At 37.6% G+C, this 19,032-nt stretch overlaps 1 protein-coding gene, 1 long non-coding RNA gene and 7 other non-coding genes across 10 annotated transcripts; all 9 read left to right on the top strand.

The window, feature by feature from the left end:
- Nucleotides 1-2,134: 2,134 nt before the first annotated feature.
- LOC117538031 lies at nt 2,135-8,258 on the top strand. 2 transcript variants are annotated; one of them, XR_004567816.1, is made up of 9 exons: nt 2,135-2,271; nt 2,901-3,038; nt 3,638-3,745; nt 4,370-4,499; nt 5,253-5,359; nt 6,008-6,114; nt 6,791-6,897; nt 7,653-7,759; nt 8,006-8,258. It is a non-coding gene; the product is annotated as an uncharacterized LOC117538031 (long non-coding RNA). The 2 variants fall into 2 exon arrangements; XR_004567815.1 differs by having other exon boundaries at nt 5,253-6,114.
- On the top strand, nt 2,543-2,685 carry LOC117538067. Its single transcript, XR_004567819.1, has one exon. It is a non-coding gene; the product is annotated as a small nucleolar RNA SNORA62/SNORA6 family (small nucleolar RNA).
- Nucleotides 3,372-3,514, top strand: LOC117538068. The gene has a single exon (XR_004567820.1). It is a non-coding gene; the product is annotated as a small nucleolar RNA SNORA62/SNORA6 family (small nucleolar RNA).
- Nucleotides 4,015-4,157, top strand: LOC117538073. The gene has a single exon (XR_004567825.1). It is a non-coding gene; the product is annotated as a small nucleolar RNA SNORA62/SNORA6 family (small nucleolar RNA).
- LOC117538072 lies at nt 4,859-5,001 on the top strand. Its single transcript, XR_004567824.1, has one exon. It is a non-coding gene; the product is annotated as a small nucleolar RNA SNORA62/SNORA6 family (small nucleolar RNA).
- On the top strand, nt 5,620-5,762 carry LOC117538069. Its single transcript, XR_004567821.1, has one exon. It is a non-coding gene; the product is annotated as a small nucleolar RNA SNORA62/SNORA6 family (small nucleolar RNA).
- On the top strand, nt 6,395-6,537 carry LOC117538071. The gene has a single exon (XR_004567823.1). It is a non-coding gene; the product is annotated as a small nucleolar RNA SNORA62/SNORA6 family (small nucleolar RNA).
- Nucleotides 7,028-7,170, top strand: LOC117538070. Its single transcript, XR_004567822.1, has one exon. It is a non-coding gene; the product is annotated as a small nucleolar RNA SNORA62/SNORA6 family (small nucleolar RNA).
- Nucleotides 8,259-9,599: 1,341 nt separating the features above from the next.
- On the top strand, nt 9,600-18,685 carry ttc26 (tetratricopeptide repeat domain 26). The gene is made up of 18 exons (XM_034203243.1): nt 9,600-9,907; nt 10,526-10,669; nt 11,878-11,970; nt 12,117-12,231; nt 12,613-12,662; nt 13,235-13,380; nt 14,795-14,966; nt 15,246-15,320; nt 15,455-15,557; nt 16,008-16,063; nt 16,260-16,313; nt 16,407-16,470; nt 16,557-16,645; nt 16,839-16,922; nt 17,027-17,096; nt 17,727-17,833; nt 17,990-18,123; nt 18,384-18,685. The coding sequence occupies exons 1-18, from the start codon at nt 9,905-9,907 to the stop codon at nt 18,496-18,498; spliced, it is 1,674 nt and encodes a 557-aa protein (XP_034059134.1). The 5' UTR covers nt 9,600-9,904; the 3' UTR covers nt 18,499-18,685.
- The last annotated feature ends 347 nt before the right edge of the window (nt 18,686-19,032 follow it).

Raw genomic sequence — 19,032 nt, 5'->3', positions numbered from 1 at the left:
ATGAACATTGATGTCTATGTGCCTTATTCTGTATTTGACATATTTGTTTCAATATATTGAGATAGTAAGTCAATATATTGAGATGGCTAAGTCAATGTATTGAGATAGTAAGTCAATATATTGAGATAGCTAAGTCAATATATTGACTTACAGGATTTTTTTCCCTGTGGCGCTTCCATGGAAATGCGTAGTGCATGGACCGAGAAGGACAAACAAATCAACGTAACACTGTAATATTGCAGATCAACAACACAGATACGATTCTAATTTATTCATTTTATATACATTTTATTTATATAATTAAATCGATTTTTTGTTTGTTTTATCTGAGTGTTCCATGCAGGCTCTGAATACATTGAAGGCCCTGACGGTTTGCCACTGATTGATTGTTGTGCTTTTATTGAGGTCTTAATGTGTGCATATGTATAAATGTGTCTGTTGATTGTGTGTATATAGGTATATACATATTTTTATTTATATTTGTATTTTTGTATTCGGGATTGTGGGAAATAGTATTCGATCTCTCTGACCAGTTTGGCTTTTATCCATGTATTTTATACCTGTTGTGTTTATTTTATTATCTTTGCTTTTTAAAATGACTGTTTTTAAATGCCTTTTTATAATATGCTTCCACTGTATTTATTCTTAAATGTCTTTTATTTTATTATGTAAAGCACTTTGGGTTGCCGTGTGCTGAAAGCCAAGGTGTTGTATAAATAAACTTGCCTTGCCTTGCCTTGTACACACAAACTGAAAGATTGACAATAAAGTTGACTTTGACTTTGACCAGCACTCGCCAGAGGCAAATAAATCATGACACTAGTTTGCAATTCGTAAGCTGGAGTCAGTGAAGCGTCCTTGCATTTTCCTAAAGAATGATAAGCCCAGGTACATTATTTCCATTTCACCATCACCAGCAATTTGCTTAAGCTGGTCCATCCTCCCAAACATGACCTGTGCTGGAGGGGAAAGTGTCACATTCAAATATCTGGGTGTCTCTTCAACAAATGTTCACCTGACCATTCAAATGAATTAAGGATTTCACAAAACAGCTGAACTCTTTCCATGGTTGGTTGTGACTTTCAGATCTTAAGTTAACTCTCAATTCAACTGAATGATTTTGGTATCAAATATATATTCACTTTTGAGTGCGTTTATAAAAGACTGGACTATTTGTTTTGTTTATATTTTGGAAGATAAATTACTCCTCTGTTTTATTTGGTTATTGTGTTAATTTCCCCAAAACGACATCCCATTCCTATTAAACCCATTTTTTTGTAAGTCAGATAAGTTACACATCGCCTCCTGCATACAGTGCATTAGGCTGACCTTGTCAAAGGTCGTGTTGCCTAAAAATGTACTTTATTCCAGATGTTGTAATTTATGCAGCTACTGAGATGTGCAAAAAACATGTTAATTTGTTTCAGTATAGAAAAAAATACTTGTTATGCTTTGATTGCTTTGTTTGTTTGAACGTGCTTTTATTTCGACAGAGCTAATTTCACCAGCCTTCAGAGCTAATAGTTTATATATCACCACATGGTCACAACCATGGATGCATAAAGAGAAGACAACAGTGACAACAAACTATATGTTATTAATTCAGAGTCAGGCTTGGTACTGTGCGTAGCGGACCTGACCTAGTTTATGGCTAGAAAGGATCCGTCTTGTGTAAATATGACGTCACGTTCTCGTTGTAACTCTCGTTGTAATCGGAGCGGCTCGGAAACACATCTACACAGCAGTAACATGATGCAACATACACATTAATGCAGCAGCAATATTAATAGAGAAACATCAGACATAATAGTAAAACACTGAAAGGCAACATTTTATTGCACCAGGAGCTATCTTGGGACTTTTACTGCGACAACGTTGACTTGCCTGTGAATACAAAATAAACCATAGTGTTGGTGATCTACAGTGTTGTCATTCTTCTTTGAACAGCAAGACCGCTAACACCCTATTTCAACAATCACACTCCCTGTAATTGACATAATTAATAGATAGTTTAGCTTCTCACCATCATTTGCTGTGGCCCACTGATGTTAACGATCGTAACTGAAAGGCTGCCTGCCAAACGTAAACATTCAGCCACGTGACTTGCAAACTCTCGCGAGAGTTTTACACAAGACGGATAATTTCTAGCCATAATCGACCTGACAGGCAGCACTCGGGGCAAAGAGACTAAAATATATAAAACCGACGCCACTTCCTGTCTCTCTCTCTTTCGACCGCGAGGTGCTGGTCCTTGCAAGTCTGGTCCACGTGGTGAGAAATATAACTCTGAATTACCGTCTTATTATTACACTATGTAAGGATTAACATGTAAGAAAAGCTTTAACTATGCTGCAGGGATACATTAATGAACTCGCTTTAATGGCTGCATTGCGTTTAATGTATATACGGGGCATGCACAACACAACTCTTGAGCCAGTGGTAACAAATAACTAACTGTAGCTAAATTGCATCCATCGTCCCTGGGCAGGAATATATATTTAAAAACTACCAATTTGCTAAACACGTTTTCCCTTTTTATATTGACGCACACCATTAAAGCCTGGCACTGATCTCGTCTGTGTTTGGGTGTCGGAAGTGTGCCACAGTAACATGGCCGGGTTTTCGCTAACACCAGTAGGACTGCTGTCCCATGACTGGAGTTTGATAGTGACCTGTGCCACATTTTAACATTAAAGAGCATGTATGTGTGTATATATGTGTGTGTATATATATATTTTAGAAACGACAATGGTTTGCAAAACAATATCAAAGATTCGAAGAAATATAAAGATCAAGATGTCGACCCATACTGACTCAAATAACTCGATAGTCTGAGAATGGATCCCATCAATAAAAAACGAAATCTAAAACAATTGTTTTTCTTTTTTCTCTTCTTCCAGCTTTCCCATCAAACTCATAACTCACTAGACACAATGTCTGGATGTGCTGTAGATGCAGGAGGAGGGTGTTCTGACCTTCATTGCAGCAGGAACCAACCAGGCTCTCAGATGGAGCAGCATCTGCAAAAGATACTGACAGTGAGTTTTGACTAATAGTTCATGTGTCTTTACCAATTCCAGCCTAAATAAGTCAAACCTGTTTCACTTTCCTAATAACAGTAGGTCTGTCTTAAAGTAGGACCATTACACCATATTATCCTTGAGATATTATGTTACAACAAGAGCATTCAACCAAAAACTAATCACAAATTAGAGTGTTCTTGTCTTCAACATGACATGGTTTCACTCTTAGTTTGATGACTTTTATCTTGTGCAATTGCCCTTAAAGTTCACATCAAAGGAAGAGCTAGCCTTGCTTTGAACGCTTGTTTTTTTTAAATATTTTAAGTTGTATTTCATTGCATTAAACATGCAGCACACAATTAAAGCCTGGCACTGATCTCGTCTGTGTTTGGGTGTCGGAAGTGTGCCACAGTAACATGGCCGGGTTTTCGCTAACACCAGTAGGACTGCTGTCCCATGACTGGAGTTTGATAGTGACCTGAGCCACATTTTAACATTAATGGATATATATATATATATACATTAAAAAAAGAACTAGGGTTTAAAAGAAAAAAAAGGTTTTGTGTGGCCGTGTCATGAGTGTGTCAAGCTTCATTGTGTGTTTTCCTCTCCAGGTAGTGTGTACTTAACAACGTGATGAAGACCTGGGAAAAGCCAGAGCCATTTGGTGCATCTAGAACCTGGGCAAAGTTGGTGTCACCCGCTCCAGGAATACAGAGCAGGTCTGTATAGGCACAAAGCTTTATGTTGCATGTTTTATTATAAAAGTAGGTCTGTCCTAAAGTAGGACCATTACATCAATTTGTACTTGATGTGTTTTGTTAAAGCAAGAACATGCCACAAAAAAACAAACACAAATAAGAATCTTTGTCTTTCACATGAAAGTTGAAAATATAAGTATTCAAACATGGATCAATTCAGTACTCTCGTTTCACTGTTAGTTTGACACTACTTTGATAGACTTTAAATTGTATTTCATTGCAGTAAACATGCAGCACACAATTAAAGCCTGGCACTGATCTCGTCTGTGTTTGGGTGTCGGAAGTGTGCCACAGTAACATGGCCGGGTTTTCGCTAACACCAGTAGGACTGCTGTCCCATGACTGGAGTTTGATAGTGACCTGAGCCACATTTTAACATTAAAGAGCAGGAATGTGTATATATACATTTACAACAAAAAAAAAAACGACAATGGTTTGCTAAAAAAATACAAATGATTCGAAGAAATGCAAAGATGTCGACCCATACTGACTCAAATAACTCGATAGTGGGACGATGACAATGGATTGCATCTCAATTAAAAACTAAATCCATGTCGCACATTTTTTGTTTTGTTTTTCTTACAGCTTTCCCATCAAACTCATAACTCAGTAGACATGATGTGCTGTAGATGCAGGAGGAGGGTGTTCTGACCTTCATTGCAGCAGGAACCAACCAGGCTCTCAGATGGAGCAGCATCTGCAAAAGATACTGACAGTGAGTTTTGACTAATAGTTCATGATTCTTTACCAATTCCAGCCTAAATAAATCAAACCTGTTTCACTTTCCTAATAACAGTAGGTCTGTCCAAAAGTAGGACCATTACACCAATTTGTACGAGATGTTCTGTTAAAGCAAGAGCATGCCATCAAAAACTAAACACAAATTTGGCTATCGTCTTCTTCCACATGAAAGTGGAAAATATAAGCTTACAAACATGGATCAATTCAGTTCTCGTTTCACTGTTAGTTTGATGACTTTGTTTTTATCTTGTGCAATTGCTCTTGAGGTTACATTATAGGAAAATCTAGCCTTGTTTTTGTATATTTTAAGTTGTATTTCATTGCAGTAAACATGCAGCACACAATTAAAGCCTGGCACTGATCTCGTCTGTGTTTGGGTGTCGGAAGTGTGCCACAGTAACATGGCCGGGTTTTCGCTAACACCAGTAGGACTGCTGTCCCATGACTGGAGTTTGATAGTGACCTGAGCCACATTTGAACATTGTAGGGCAGGAATATACATTTAAAAAAAATAAAAGTTTACAAAAAATAGTAATGATTCGAAGAAATGCCCCGATATTGACTCAAATAACTGAGTAGTGGGATGATTACAATAGGTCAGATCTGAATACAAAATAAATTCATAAAATTGAAGAAAAAGCTTGACCTTGATAGTAGACTGGCTAATTATCCGATCCCCAAACTCTGTTGCTGTGTGTCAAGCTTCATTGTGTGTTTTCCTCTCCAGGTAGTGTGTACTTAACAATGTGATGAAGACCTGGGAACGGCCAGAGCCATTTGGTGCCTCTTGAACCTGGGCATGTTGGCATCCTCTCCTCCAGGAATACAGAGCCGGTCTGTATAGGCACAAAGCTTTATGTTGCATGTTTTATTATAAAAGTAGGTCTGTCCTAAAGTAGGACCATTACATAAATGTGTACTTGATGTGTTTTGTTAAAGCAAGAACATGCCACAAAAAACTAAATGCAAATTAGACTATCTTTGTCTTCCACATGAAAGTTGAAAATATAAGCATTCAAACATGGATCAATTCAGTACTCTCGTTACACTGTTAGTTTGATAGACTTTAAGTTGTATTCCATTGCAGTAAACATGCAGCACACAATTAAAGCCTGGCACTGATCTCGTCTGTGTTTGGGTGTCGGAAGTGTGCCACAGTAACATGGCCGGGTTTTCGCTAACACCATTAGGACTGCTGTCCCATGACTGGAGTTTGATAGTGACCTGAGCCACATTTTAACATTAAAGTGCAAGATTATACATTTTCTTTAAAAATAACAATAGTTTCCAAAACGAATTACAAATGAAGAAATGCACCGATACTGACTCAAATAACTGGATAGTGGTACGATTACAATGAGGCCTATCTGAAATTAAAAAAAATGCATTCATCACGTTTAAGCAAAGGCTTGACCTTGCCAGTAGAATGGCTAATCGAATGACCAAGCTGTGTGTCGAGCTTCATTGTGTTTTCCTCTCCAGGTAGTGTGTACTTTATACCGTGATGAAGACCTGGGAACGGCCAGAGCCATTTGGTGCCTCTTGAACCTGGGCATGTTGGCATCCTCTCCTCCAGGAATACAGAGCAGGTCTGTATAGGCACAAAGCTTTATGTTGCATGTTTTATTATAAAAGTAGGACCATTACATACATTTGTACTTGATGTGTTTTTGTTTTATCAAGAACATGCCTAAAAAAAACACAAATTAGACTATCTTTGTCTTCTACATGAAAGGACTCTGTACTCTCGTTTCACTGTTTTATCTTATGCAATTGCACTTAAGTTCAAATCACAGGACAAGCTAGCCTTGTTTTAATGCTGGTATTTGCTTTGATAGACTTTAAATTGTATTCCATTGCAGTAAACATGCAGCACACAATTAAAGCCTGGCACTGATCTCGTCTGTGTTTGGGTGTCGGAAGTGTGCCACAGTAACATGGCCGGGTTTTCGCTAACACCAGTAGGACTGCTGTCCCATGACTGGAGTTTGATAGTGACCTGAGCCACATTTGAACCTTTTAGTCTATGAGAATATACATTTAAAAATGGTTTGCTAAATATAATTACAAATGATTTGAAGAAATGCACCAAAACTGACCTATAGTGACTTGAATAACTGGATAGTGGTACGACGACAATTGGGCCAGTCTGAATAAAAAATGAATTCATAAAATTGAAGCAAAAGCTTGACCTAATCAGATGACCAATCTCTGTGTGGCTGTGTCATGAGTATGTTGAGTGTCATTGTGTGTTTTCCTCTCCAGGTAGTGTGTATTTTATAATGCGAGGAAGGCTTGGGAACGACCAGAGCCATTTGTTGCCTCTTGAACCTGGGCATGTTGGCATCCTCTCCTTCAGGAATACAGAGCAGGTCTGTATATGCACAAAGCTTTATGTTGCACGTTTAATTATAAAAGTAGGACCATATCATAAATGTCTAGATGATTGAGATGTTTGGTTAAAGCAAGAGCATGCCACTCAAAACGCATAGCATTAAACATGCAGCACACAATTAAAGCCTGGCACTGATCTCGTCTGTGTTTGGGTGTCGGAAGTGTGCCACAGTAACATGGCCGGGTTTTCGCTAACACCAGTAGGACTGCTGTCCCATGACTGGAGTTTGATAGTGACCTGAGCCACATTTAAATGTTTAATACAAGGGGGCTTTTCTTTTTCATACAATTGTACTAGTTGGGAACCTCCTGCAGGCACAGTTGCACTACATCTTTTATACTATTTGTTTACCCGTTTCCATTTGCAACCCACAAAGCACTGCCTCAGGTTACTTCAGTTGTAATGGGTTCAATGAATCAGCAGATTCTATAGTGAATGGATTAGGCCCATGTGCAGGCACATTGTTAGGCTGTCTGCTGTTAGCTTCCTGTTGTCTTTCACATGGAAAAGATGAGTGAGTAGAAACCACATTTGAAGACAGTCATCCTTTGCCCCAGGGGCTGTTATGAAACTTAGATCAGCTGATTTGAAGCCTTGTGTGGCATAATTTCCTGTCGGCAAACTATAGGCTGCTTAGCTATCAAATAAGTTGCACGTTTTATCTCCCCTTTGATTTTTTTTACTGTGCTCTGACTATTTAATTTGGTGGCTGAACATTTGAATGATTTGCAGGTGTGGTGCCTGTGACTCAGGATGCCTCTGGAGGGAGAGGTCTGACATCGCCTTGGTAGCTTATGAAGTCACGCCTGTTCTCTACTTCTACAGGAGATTCGGAGGAGGTGAGTTATTATGCTTTTGCTGGAGTGATAATAACATTATCTTTCCTATTTTTTTAAATTTAAATGTAGAATATTTTCACCTTTTTTTTTTTTTTTTACCTATAATTTTTCTCAATACCAAATTCTGAGTTTTCTTACCATGTTTACCAAATTATTTTCCGAGTTGTGTTTTTGGAAGAGTTTTGATGAATTTGAAAATGGTGCTTATTTAAATGTTTAAACGGTTTTCTCTTGTTTCCTGTTAAGGGGTGTTGTGACCAGACGACCACTGAAGACTGGTGTCAAGTCGAGAAGAAAGTCATTAGAAATGCACAATGCTTTTGTTGCACGTCTCTGTCCTCAGATCTTCCTGGTGTTTCTTTTATCTCCTTTGTGTCAAAGGACCGAGGCTGTAGGATGCTGTACAGATTGTTAACTTCCCCAAGGAAGTTGATGTTGGACTATATGAATGAAACTGCACTAAGCTGAGAAATCAATAAAGATGGCTGATTATTCATAATACTGTCTTGTTTCTTTTGCTTGTCTGCAATAATATTGCACAATGTATGCTCATGTACGAAATTCAAAATCTGCCAAATGTCAACATGTATACAGGCACAAGTAAATGGCATGGTGCAATGTCCCTTACTAAAGCATTAATATCCTGTGCTAGTTTGCTTATATTTTCGTATGAGTCATACATTCCTTCAATTCTCGTAGTAATTTACACGCAAGTAATTAAGAAACTTTAATATTTGTCCATGTGAGTAATCACTCACAATATCTCACTTACGATGCATTGAAGTTGACTTTTGTATAAACTATTTTCAAACATACCATACCACCCCAGATAGGAATCGACCCATGAATCCCTGGCTTACGAGGCCAGTGCCTTATCCTCATTTGTTAACTATGCATGCATAGTTAATGAATATTTATATCTGTGCTTTGTAAATAAATGTATTTTTTTAAATTCTGAACCGCCATGTATGTTTTATGAAGTGTGTGATACAGCCATTTTTCTTTCTTCCGTTGCTAGGCAACAAAGAACAAACTGCTTCATCAAGTTGAACAATGAAGATTCGAGTGGTTTCCGGTTGAGTCCCAAACTCGATTTGACTTCAAAATAAAAGGCATTCGAAAGCGGTTTATTTTTTATGGTTTCTCTGTCCGTTCTTTGCCTTCAATTGCTTTCGCCAACCTGGGGTTTAATGCTCTGAAAGGTTTTCGGAGAGGTGTGGGATGGGTTTCATCAACTATTTATCTTCAGTCTCGTAATGTAGTGAAGAAAATCCAGTACATTATTGTGCGTAAGAAAGATTTTGGGGTGCTTAACTTAATTGTATTGTATGCGGCTTTATACTTCAAATTCACTACAATTTGGAATCCAAGATTTTACTTTTTACTCCACTACATTATTTTTGACGAAAGGAGTTAGTTATTTTACAGATTCAGATTATTAGCAAAACATAAACTCATACATAACATATGATACAAAATTGTAGGTTAAGATATGGTGCAGCAATATACTGTATGATGTACTTCAATATTATCCACCTTTACCAGCTGTGATGAACAAATAAATGCGTGAATAACAATAATTCGGTATATTATTATTCTAAAATGGGATATTATTACGCACAATAAGTACTTTTACTTAGAGTATTTTTATGCCAATACTCGTGTACTTTTACTCAAGTAAGATTATCTATGAAGGACTTTTACTTGTGACAAAGTCGTTTTACACTGTAGTATGTCTACTGTTACTGAGTAGGCCTACCGTTTATCCTGATTAGTTGTTAAACTGCCTTACTAGATTTTAGGGTGCTTTTATTTTGAAAATATGGGACCGGAAGAATTAGTCTACGCTGCCACTAAACTATTAGATAGCCAACGTTGACTCAGATCCTCCATAATTCTCCAGTAGAAAAACGTGTTAAAACTTCAATTTAATCACTTAAATTGTTCTCGTAAGTGAATTCCGTTTACGTTGGCAGCGTTATCTGGCAGGGGTTTAATGTAAAATGACTCTATTTAGCTTAAAACCTCACGTAATGGAGCAAGCGTAACAGCTAGCAGTTTGTGTTTCCGTTGAGAGGTACACGTTACCTAGTGATAAACAAGTCTTAGCTAGCGTTGCGGGCCTCTTCATCAAGACTCGTCGAGATGGTGAGTAAACTTTTGCATACCTCAATGCAAAACGTTGTCAATACATTTTGTAATGCTTTCTTATTTCATATTTCTGAAATTGTTGTGCATTGTTGCCAGAGTTGTAGAAATACCACAGAGTAGGACTAGTCTGTTACAAGTTAATGTATTGTATGTAAATAGTAACTCAAGTAAAAAAGGTTTACAAAATGCAAAGTGGCCCATTTCAGCATCATATATATTTTGATTATAATTGTTGATATATTAATGTGTTTATCAAGCTGGTAAAGCTGGAAATAGTTTCAATTACTTAATTTCTGCTGGGTAGCATGTGAATGTAATCCAGGTGTGACTAAAGTCTTATTTAAGTGTTGATCATATTTGTTTTAATCATTATTCCATATCAACAAAATAACTAAAGGTAGGCTACTATGTTAATGTAGTCGAGTAAAAGTACAATGTTTACCTCTTAATTGAAGTACATAGTAGAATTAAATGGAAATACGCAAATACCTCAAAGTTGTACTCAATAACAGTACCTGAGTAAATGTACCTAGTTACTTTACACCACTGATCGTTGCCCCAACCCCTCACATTTCTGTGTTAACTGGAGAAATAAAAAATGTTGCACCATGGCAGATTCTCTCTCGCGTGAAGCCAGCCGTGGGAGGAGAGACGGCAGTGAGCATCAGCGAGAAAAAGAAGAAAAACAAGACAAAAGTTCCGTCATTGGAGGAATACCTGCAACAGAGAGACTACCTTGGGGCTTTTACCCTGTTAGAGGTACGTAAAGTACACTCATATCACACCCTTCACTATTACCCTTTACTAGAGGGGATACGTTTAGTGTGTACACATGCATTCAGGGATTACTATAGTTGTTTAGCCCGTAGAGCAGTGTGTGCTGTACTGCAGCTCACCCACATCTCCAACATCAGAGTTGGTAACATTTACAAGATCCCCAAAAGCCCAATACAATGTTGCATTGTTATAATAATAATTAAGTGGGATGAAAATGTAACAAAACTCAAAATGATTTAGTTGTAAATGCATTATCTTTTTAATTTACACACAACATTTATCTCTCTCCTCCTGGTAGAGGGATCCTCCTCTGTTGCTCTCTCCGAGGTTTCTTCCATTTCCCCCCCGGTAACTGTGGGGTTTCTTTGGAAGTTTTTCCTTGTCCGAAGTGAGGGTCTAAGGAGAGAGGGTTTCATATTCATATTCATGTTCTGTACAACTGTACAAGTCCACTAAGACAAATGTTACATTTGTGATATTTGGCTATATAATTTAACTTTGATTGATTGATTAAAAGGTTCAATAAATGCTGAATAACCTTGAAATAAATGTAAGGAATCTAGATCAGTAAATTAAATGTTATAAATGAAGGCTGCCTATTATTCTAGATGTTTACACTTTTAGACAGTACAGCCAAAGATGGATAAGAAAGAGGGAGAGGTCCTACAACATGCAGCAAAAGGCCATATTGATAATTGTATATGTTGACTGATAATTAACAAGAAATAACATCTTATATTTGAGGTAATAGAAACCGTTTTACCATTTTACAGTTAGTCCACTAGAGAGCACTGACAAGTTTGTTTTTCAATTGTGCAACGTCCCATTAAGTATTTATCTTGGTCACATACAGCTAACAAAATATATATTTTCTTTTCCTGCATGTGATTGATAAGACCATCATTTTCAAAATTCTGAAATGAAGCAGCATATTTGCTAAATGAATAATATCCAAATGAGAGGATTCAGTTGACAAGATATTGAGATGAAACCACTGGGACAACTTTCCCATTTGGTGAATAATCTATGCATATATTCTTTAATATAGTATTTGCTGCACTTCGATTCAGTCGATTGTCCTGTGTCATGCTCTGGCATTAAAGTTTCAGAAATAGCATCACTCCCACACCTATGCCACAGACAGCACTGTATTCCTGAACGCTGCTGATTTGTTGCTGTGTCATCTCCAGTTTCAGAGAAGTATTGGTGAGAAAGAAGAGCATGCAGACCTCTGGATTGGCTACTGTGCCTTCCACCTGGGCGATTACAAGAGAGCTATGGAGGTACTCTTCGCTGTACATGTGTGTCTTAATGAGTGTGTAGTTTAATACACAGGAATGGATAATACATAAATGGAGAAATTAAAACGATGTGACTGGCTGCATTTTTAGACTGACCGCATGTGTTATATTCCCTCTTCATGTGACAGGAGTACAAAGCTCTGACCATGAAGCCTGACTGTGCTGAGGATGTGTGGGTCTTTCTGGCCTGTGTACTGTTTTTTCTGGGTCTCTATAAAGAGGCTCAGGACGCTGCATCTAAGGGTAAGATCATGCTCATGTTTAGCATTCAGTATCTATCTATTCATTGTATCTTATCTTGCCAATTGACTGTCAAATGTGAACGAGATATGGTGTGTGCCTAACAACCAGTCCAAATACACAATTTGTATTTTCACATATAATAAAATGTTTTGCTTGAATTTGACCATACTGTATATTGGTGTAAATAAGCTGCATGTTCAAAATGTCAATAAGTATTGGTTTGTTTTCAGTTAAGTTAATCTCTGTACAGTTTTAGTTCACATACATTAATTTAACACCAGATATCGTTTGTGTAATTGAGCAAATGTAATGATGTAAATACATTGTGCCTCTCATGTGGATTGCTGTGTTACTATATTTGGTATCTCTTGCTGTCTGTAGCTCCAGTGTCCCCCCTCCAAAACCGACTACTCTTCCACCTGGCTCACAAGGTTGGAAAACAACTATATCTTGTTACTATTGCGTTTTTTATTTACCTTATTTCCCTCACTTAATAATAACAATTTACTGCTGAGCCACCCTGCTCTGTAAATGCAGTTTTTGGTTTAAAATACAAAAGAAACACACATCTTCATGTCATTGAATGCTGATCTGATTTTTCATTCCATCTCGTTTTGTCTGAGCTCAACACTGAGAAAAACTTTGTGCAATTTTGATCATTTATGTGCATTCATCTCAATACAAACCTGGTAATATCGTCTTTGTACCCAGATCCTTTACTTAGCTAAAGGTAGAAATAATGTGGTCTGAAAATACTTCTTCAGTACAAGCGGAATGCACTACTACTTTAGTAGAAGTACATATTCTTAAACCTGATAATATCGTCTTTGTCCATCGTTTATCTCCTTTTCTGCTGTTGAGATGATGAATATTTCCGATTTCTGTGACCTTTTTGTTCCTTAGTGTGATTCATGTCTTCGTTCCTTTTAGCAGTCTTAGCTGCTTTATCATGATAACATTTCTGATTGATGTATCCCTTCATTGTCTTTATATTGTGTCTCAGTTTAACGATGAGAAGAGTCTGATGAGTTTCCATCAGAATCTGGAGGACGTGACGGAGGACCAGCTGAGCCTGGCGTCCATCCACTACATGCGCTCCCACTACCAGGAGGCTATAGACATCTACAAACGCCTTCTCCTGCAGAACAGGTCGGTGCCGTTCACTGCCTTTCACTGTATTAACCCATTCAGAAGCTAATCGTATTACAAAGTCGAAAAACTGCAATGTTGAATTTATTCTGGGAATAAACACTCATAAATCATTAGCAATAAAACATTTATAATATTAAATATGTATTTTTCCAAAAGGACAAAACATATTCTTAAGAATAAATAAAGAAAATAGAAATGTATTTATTTTTCCTATATAGTTTAGATCAGTCTCATCCTCACTTGTAAATATTTTTTTTTTTAGGTATCTCCAGAAAACAGTAGAGAATAAATTAACAGTATTGGCTCACGTTGTGGATCTTAACGGGTTAAATCAGTTTCACAGTTCTGCTGCGCGTGCATGTGACATCCTTGCACTACCTCGACAGGTGTGAGTTGTTAATTTGAGCTTCACGCCTCTTGGAACCATGAAGATAATTCAGGTGTCAGTGCAGGTGATCTGCTGAGCCAGCTTCCTCTAACCCTGCTGTACTGTATCTGAAGAAGCAAGGGTAAGAAAATGAAAGACTTTGATTTCACTGTGACACATTCCCAGAGATGTATTCCAGGCGCTGTGGAATCTGGAGGCCAAGGTGTATCTCCGGTTAACTAGGGTGACGTCAGTTATCAGCATTCCTCTGCAGAAGCTCTGAGCACACTTTTTTAATAAAATACAAAAATTCTAAAATATCAAAAAACAGCAATACAAAAATATACACATTACTCCTAAAACCAGAATATATGATGTGTCTTGTTTCTGTAACTTCTTATGTCTGTTTGTCCCTATAATAACTTCTTGTGTCCGTCTTGAAAATATGCCCAACTATAAAGATTTTGTTATTATAATATACAATAAACATACGATCTTTTATTTGCTTTATGACCATGGTGTCTATGAAAGGGAATAATGTACGTTGATGTAACTTTTACAAACTAGGCCACAGGTGGGTTTTAAGTATTAAAGTATTCTTGCTGAACTGTAGCTAACCATGCTCGGCATCGTATATCAGGTAAATTATTTTAAGTGAAGACAACGATTATAAATATCATAGAGCCCTGCTATTTGATACAAACATCAGTGAAGAGGAGAAGCACGTGTGGACAGTGATCTCAATTTTCATCTATACAAAGCTAATATTTAAAACTGATCACGCTCAAGGTCACTGCTTTTACACTTTGTCATGAACTAGAATAAATTATTGATATACTTATCTAATAGTTAAATAAAATATGTATACAAACTATTTTTTGTCAAGAAATATGAGATAATAGTAACTCAATACATTATGGTACACACATGGTTAATAAATGCAAAATGAACTGTTTTAAACAGGATTTGTGTGGTAATGAAAAGCCTGTTGTTTTTTTAGGTCTGAAAGCCAGTTTAACCCCCTCGTTGCTTCTTGTATGTCAGAGAGTTCCTGGCCCTGAAAGTGTACGTGGCTCTGTGTTACTACAAGCTGGATTACTACGACGTGTCTCAGGAGGTGCTGGCTGTGTACCTGCAGAGCGTGCCGGACTCCACTATTGCCCTGAACCTCAAGGCCTGCAACCACTTCAGACTTTACAATGGCAAGGCAGCCGAGGTACTCAGAACCCAGGAACCAATAGCTTAAGCATGCAAATAATCCAACAAATAACACAAAGGCATACTTTCAAACAAGTGACAACTGAAGTGGCTATTTAAAGATACAGTATTTTAGAGCGGTCAGTGCACAGTTATTGTGCTTTTCTGGAAAACGTTTTTTAAATAATTTTGATGTTTATTTATGTAGCCATACATGCACTGTAACAGTTTACCAGTAACTGCTTGTCATCACTATCTGGTAGTGGGTTTGGCTTACTGTAGACTCTCACCATCTTAGGCTGAGTTGAAGAACCTAATCGACATCTCCTCCTGCTCCTTTGAGTTTGCTAAGGAGCTTATCCGACACAACCTGGTAAGCTCTTCACAAGCGCTGAGTGTGAGTGTGTGTGTGGGTGTGTGTATGTGCGTGCGTGCGTGGGTGTACATTAACCAGTGACTCACATGCTGCTTTTCCACATTCTGAATCCCCCCCCTTGTGAACTGCAGGTGGTGTTCCGTGGTGGGGAGGGGGCGTTGCAGGTGCTGCCTCCTCTGATCGATGTGATCCCCGAGGCCAGACTCAACCTGGTCATCTACTATCTCAGACAAGGTGTGCAGACATGGCATTACAGTTTTCTGAAACAAGCTAAACACAGAAAGAATTCCTATTGAAATGCATCAAATCTCTAACTAACTGTAAATTAAGAGGTGAGGAAATGAAGATAAGGACATGTTTTCCCATAGTCATCAATAGTTCACAAATTCATAATTCTACTAAATGTGCTTTAATCATATTTAAATATTCTACAAATATAAATTATATATAACACTCTATTTTATGTGATACTTGCCGTATTTAGGAATTACTCAAATCTCTGTGGTGTAAAAAAAAAAAGAGCCAAAAACCGAAGATAATTCACTTCCTTAGACTTTAAGATTTATTATCCAACATTTTAAGTAAATGTCTCCTTTAATTAATTGTGTAGGGGTTTTAGGGGTCATATTTCAGAGAAAAACCTCCCCTAGCTTGGACTTACAAGCTCCATATTTTTACTTCCAGATGATGTGCAGGAAGCCTACAACCTCATCCAGGATTTGGTTCCCAACACAACTCAGGTAATGATTTAATGTGTCATTGGGTGTTAATGTGATATCAAATATAATTCTTTGGTCTCCATAAGGAAATCCAGATCTTCCCAATACAGTAGCTGTATTAAACTACAACCTGTGCTAATATTGGCCATTTTGCATACAATGGTTAATAGGTTTTTACAGGGAAGAATATTGATACATTTTTTTTTCTTTTTCTCAGGAGTACATTCTGAAAGGAGTCGTCAATGCAGCTTTGGGACAAGAAATTGGATCAGTCAGTATTTCTGTTAAATAAATAGTCACACAAACAAAAGTGATAATAGAGAGTCAGAGAGACACATTTCTGTTTTCATGCTTTGTCTTTCAGAGGGATCACCTGAAATTTGCTCAGCAGTTCTTCCAGCTGGTCGGAGGCTCGGCCAGCGAATGCGGTACATTGAAAATAAATATTATCAAAATGCGCTTTATAAAGGAAAGCTGTGTGAGGATGTGTGTGTAACATACTTCTTGCTTTCAGACACTATTCCTGGCAGACAGTGCATGGCGTCCTGCTTCTTCCTCTTAAGACTGTTTGAAGATGTCCTCATATATCTCAACTCAGTCAAGGTTAGTGCTATATTATATTCCAGTATAATCACAGTGAGAATACTCTGCTGTGGTGTGAATATGTGAGATGGAGTTACAAAGACTCCCACACACTGGGAGACAAGTGGCACTTCAGATGAGCAGTAGTGCTTCACAGACACAGCGCACATGTGGGCCTTTTCGTGTAGGAATAATTGTACTTCTGTTTTTTCAGGGTTATTTCTATAACGATGATACGTTCAACTTCAACTATGCTCAGGCTAAAGCAGCCCTTGGCAACTACAAAGAAGCAGAAGAGGTACCTTACTTCATTAAACATCCACACAACTGCCTTTTACAGGCATATATCAATGCTAATACGTTGCTTAAAGATATTTGGATTAATTCGATTTTTTCTTTCAGATTTTTCTACTGATTCAGAGTGAAAAGATCAAGAATGACTATGTTTACCTCAGCTGGCTGGCTAGATGCTGTACGTATAGCATTTGTATGAGTGATGTTTAATTACCAAAATCTTTCTCCGAGGCAGAAATCCTTCATTTAGCAATTCATGTATGTCAACTTAACTTTAAAAGGAATTGTAAAAAATTGTTCAACTTTAAAATAGAAAAGGAAAACATAAATACATTTACATTTATTGTCAGAGGAGGAGTTGAGACAGAAACCCTCATAAATCAGAGCCTATTTCCAGTTTTTCCAACTCTGAACAGATCTTCATTTGGAATAAAGGAGAGGCCTTTTTATGTAAACAGTTACAGTAATCTACACCTGATGAGATAAAATCATGAACTCAGAACTCTTACATTAGACTGAGGAAGCCTTTATACTAATTCACCGAGACTGAGATCTAATCAAACATCACCGACAGATTTCTAGCCCTGGGTTTATAAAACAATGTTCACTTTTGCACCCAGCTGGCGTTACGCTCAGCAGCTCTAAGACATGGATATCTAAATTAAAAGGTTTTTCTCCCCATCTCGGCTTTACCCACATCAATGAAAACCTTCCCACGGGCAGCGAATATCTCCCAAATCTGAATCTATAAAAGTTGCAGAATCTGCCTGTGAATGAAGGATTATTGAACTCGTCTTGTTCTTGTCAGACATCATGAACCAGAGGGGCCGGCTTGCCTGGGAGCTCTATCTGAAGATGGGCACTTCCTCCGATTCCTTCAGTCTGCTGCAGCTTATTGCCAACGACTGCTACAAGGTGACAGCATCCTGTACATTAATTAATTATTGCTAAAACAAATAGTAATTAGCGATAACAAATTAATTTCAAGTCACATTTTAACACACACACAGAATAAAATAACTGATGCCAGGAAAATGGGCATTTCTCATGGAAATATGGTTATTGTTTCAGATGGGCCAGTTCTACTATGCAGCTAAAGCATTTGATGCTCTGGAGAAACTGGACCCAGAATCCAACTACTGGGAGGGCAAGAGAGGCGCATGTGTCGGCATCTTCCAGCTCATACTGGCCAACAAGGAGTCTAAGTACGTTTGTCTCTTTTTCCTCTGCAATATATTTCATCAATTTACATTTTACAATGTTTTCTAGTTTTTTTGTTTTCGTTGCAAAACATCATGTGTCAAAGAGATCGCTGTCATCATTACCCAGTAAAACTCAATAACATCGGGGCGGACATTTTAAACCTCTGTGTTTGAGTGGGTGTGATGTCTAAATTAAAGCAACACGAGAAATGGTGCATTCTTCGTCTAATCTTGTTTCCTCACATATCCTGTTTGTGTTCCAGGGAGACACTTAAAGAGGTGTTGTCTCTGCTGCGAAATTCAGGAAACCCCCAGGTTGAATATATCATTCGAGCTCTGAGGAAATGGGCCAAAGACAACAGAGTCCTTCTCTCATGACAGCTGATCTTCAGCTCGCTACATCAAGAGTAGCTTCATTATGCAGACATCAGCAGTTCTATTGTATAAATTATACCTATGCCCAAAAATAAAACTATTATCTCTGCCATTACGTTGTTAAATATGTCAGTTTTGAATTGCAATTCTCTATGTACTCGTATATTTATAATAAAAACGTGACTATGTATTTTTTTGTTCTTGTCAGTTGTATCACGTATCAAGTAACTTGCTTTACAAAGTTCTACCAATAAGCAATTAAAAAAACTATTTGCTGATTAAAAAAAAAAAAACAAGGGGTGGAAAAGGAACCGGTGCAAGACAACAATACACTTTTAGGATTATCAAGAGCAAATATATATAAATGAATGTATTGTAAAAGGAGTAAATACTCAAACTAAACAACGCTGTTGTTAAATTACACTTTTGTTATTCTGCATTGCACAAGGTAGCCGAAGAAGCTGCTCAAAATTGCAAAAACATGAGAATAAAATGTGAATTATGCTCCAGAAAGATCTACACTGATGCACTTTTGTT

The sequence above is a fragment of the Gymnodraco acuticeps genome, unplaced genomic scaffold (assembly GCF_902827175.1).
Source record: "Gymnodraco acuticeps unplaced genomic scaffold, fGymAcu1.1, whole genome shotgun sequence".
Classification (NCBI taxonomy): Eukaryota; Metazoa; Chordata; class Actinopteri; order Perciformes; family Bathydraconidae; genus Gymnodraco; species Gymnodraco acuticeps.
The sequence above is the reverse complement of the archived record's forward strand: the minus strand, read 5'-3'. Positions and strand labels throughout refer to the sequence as shown.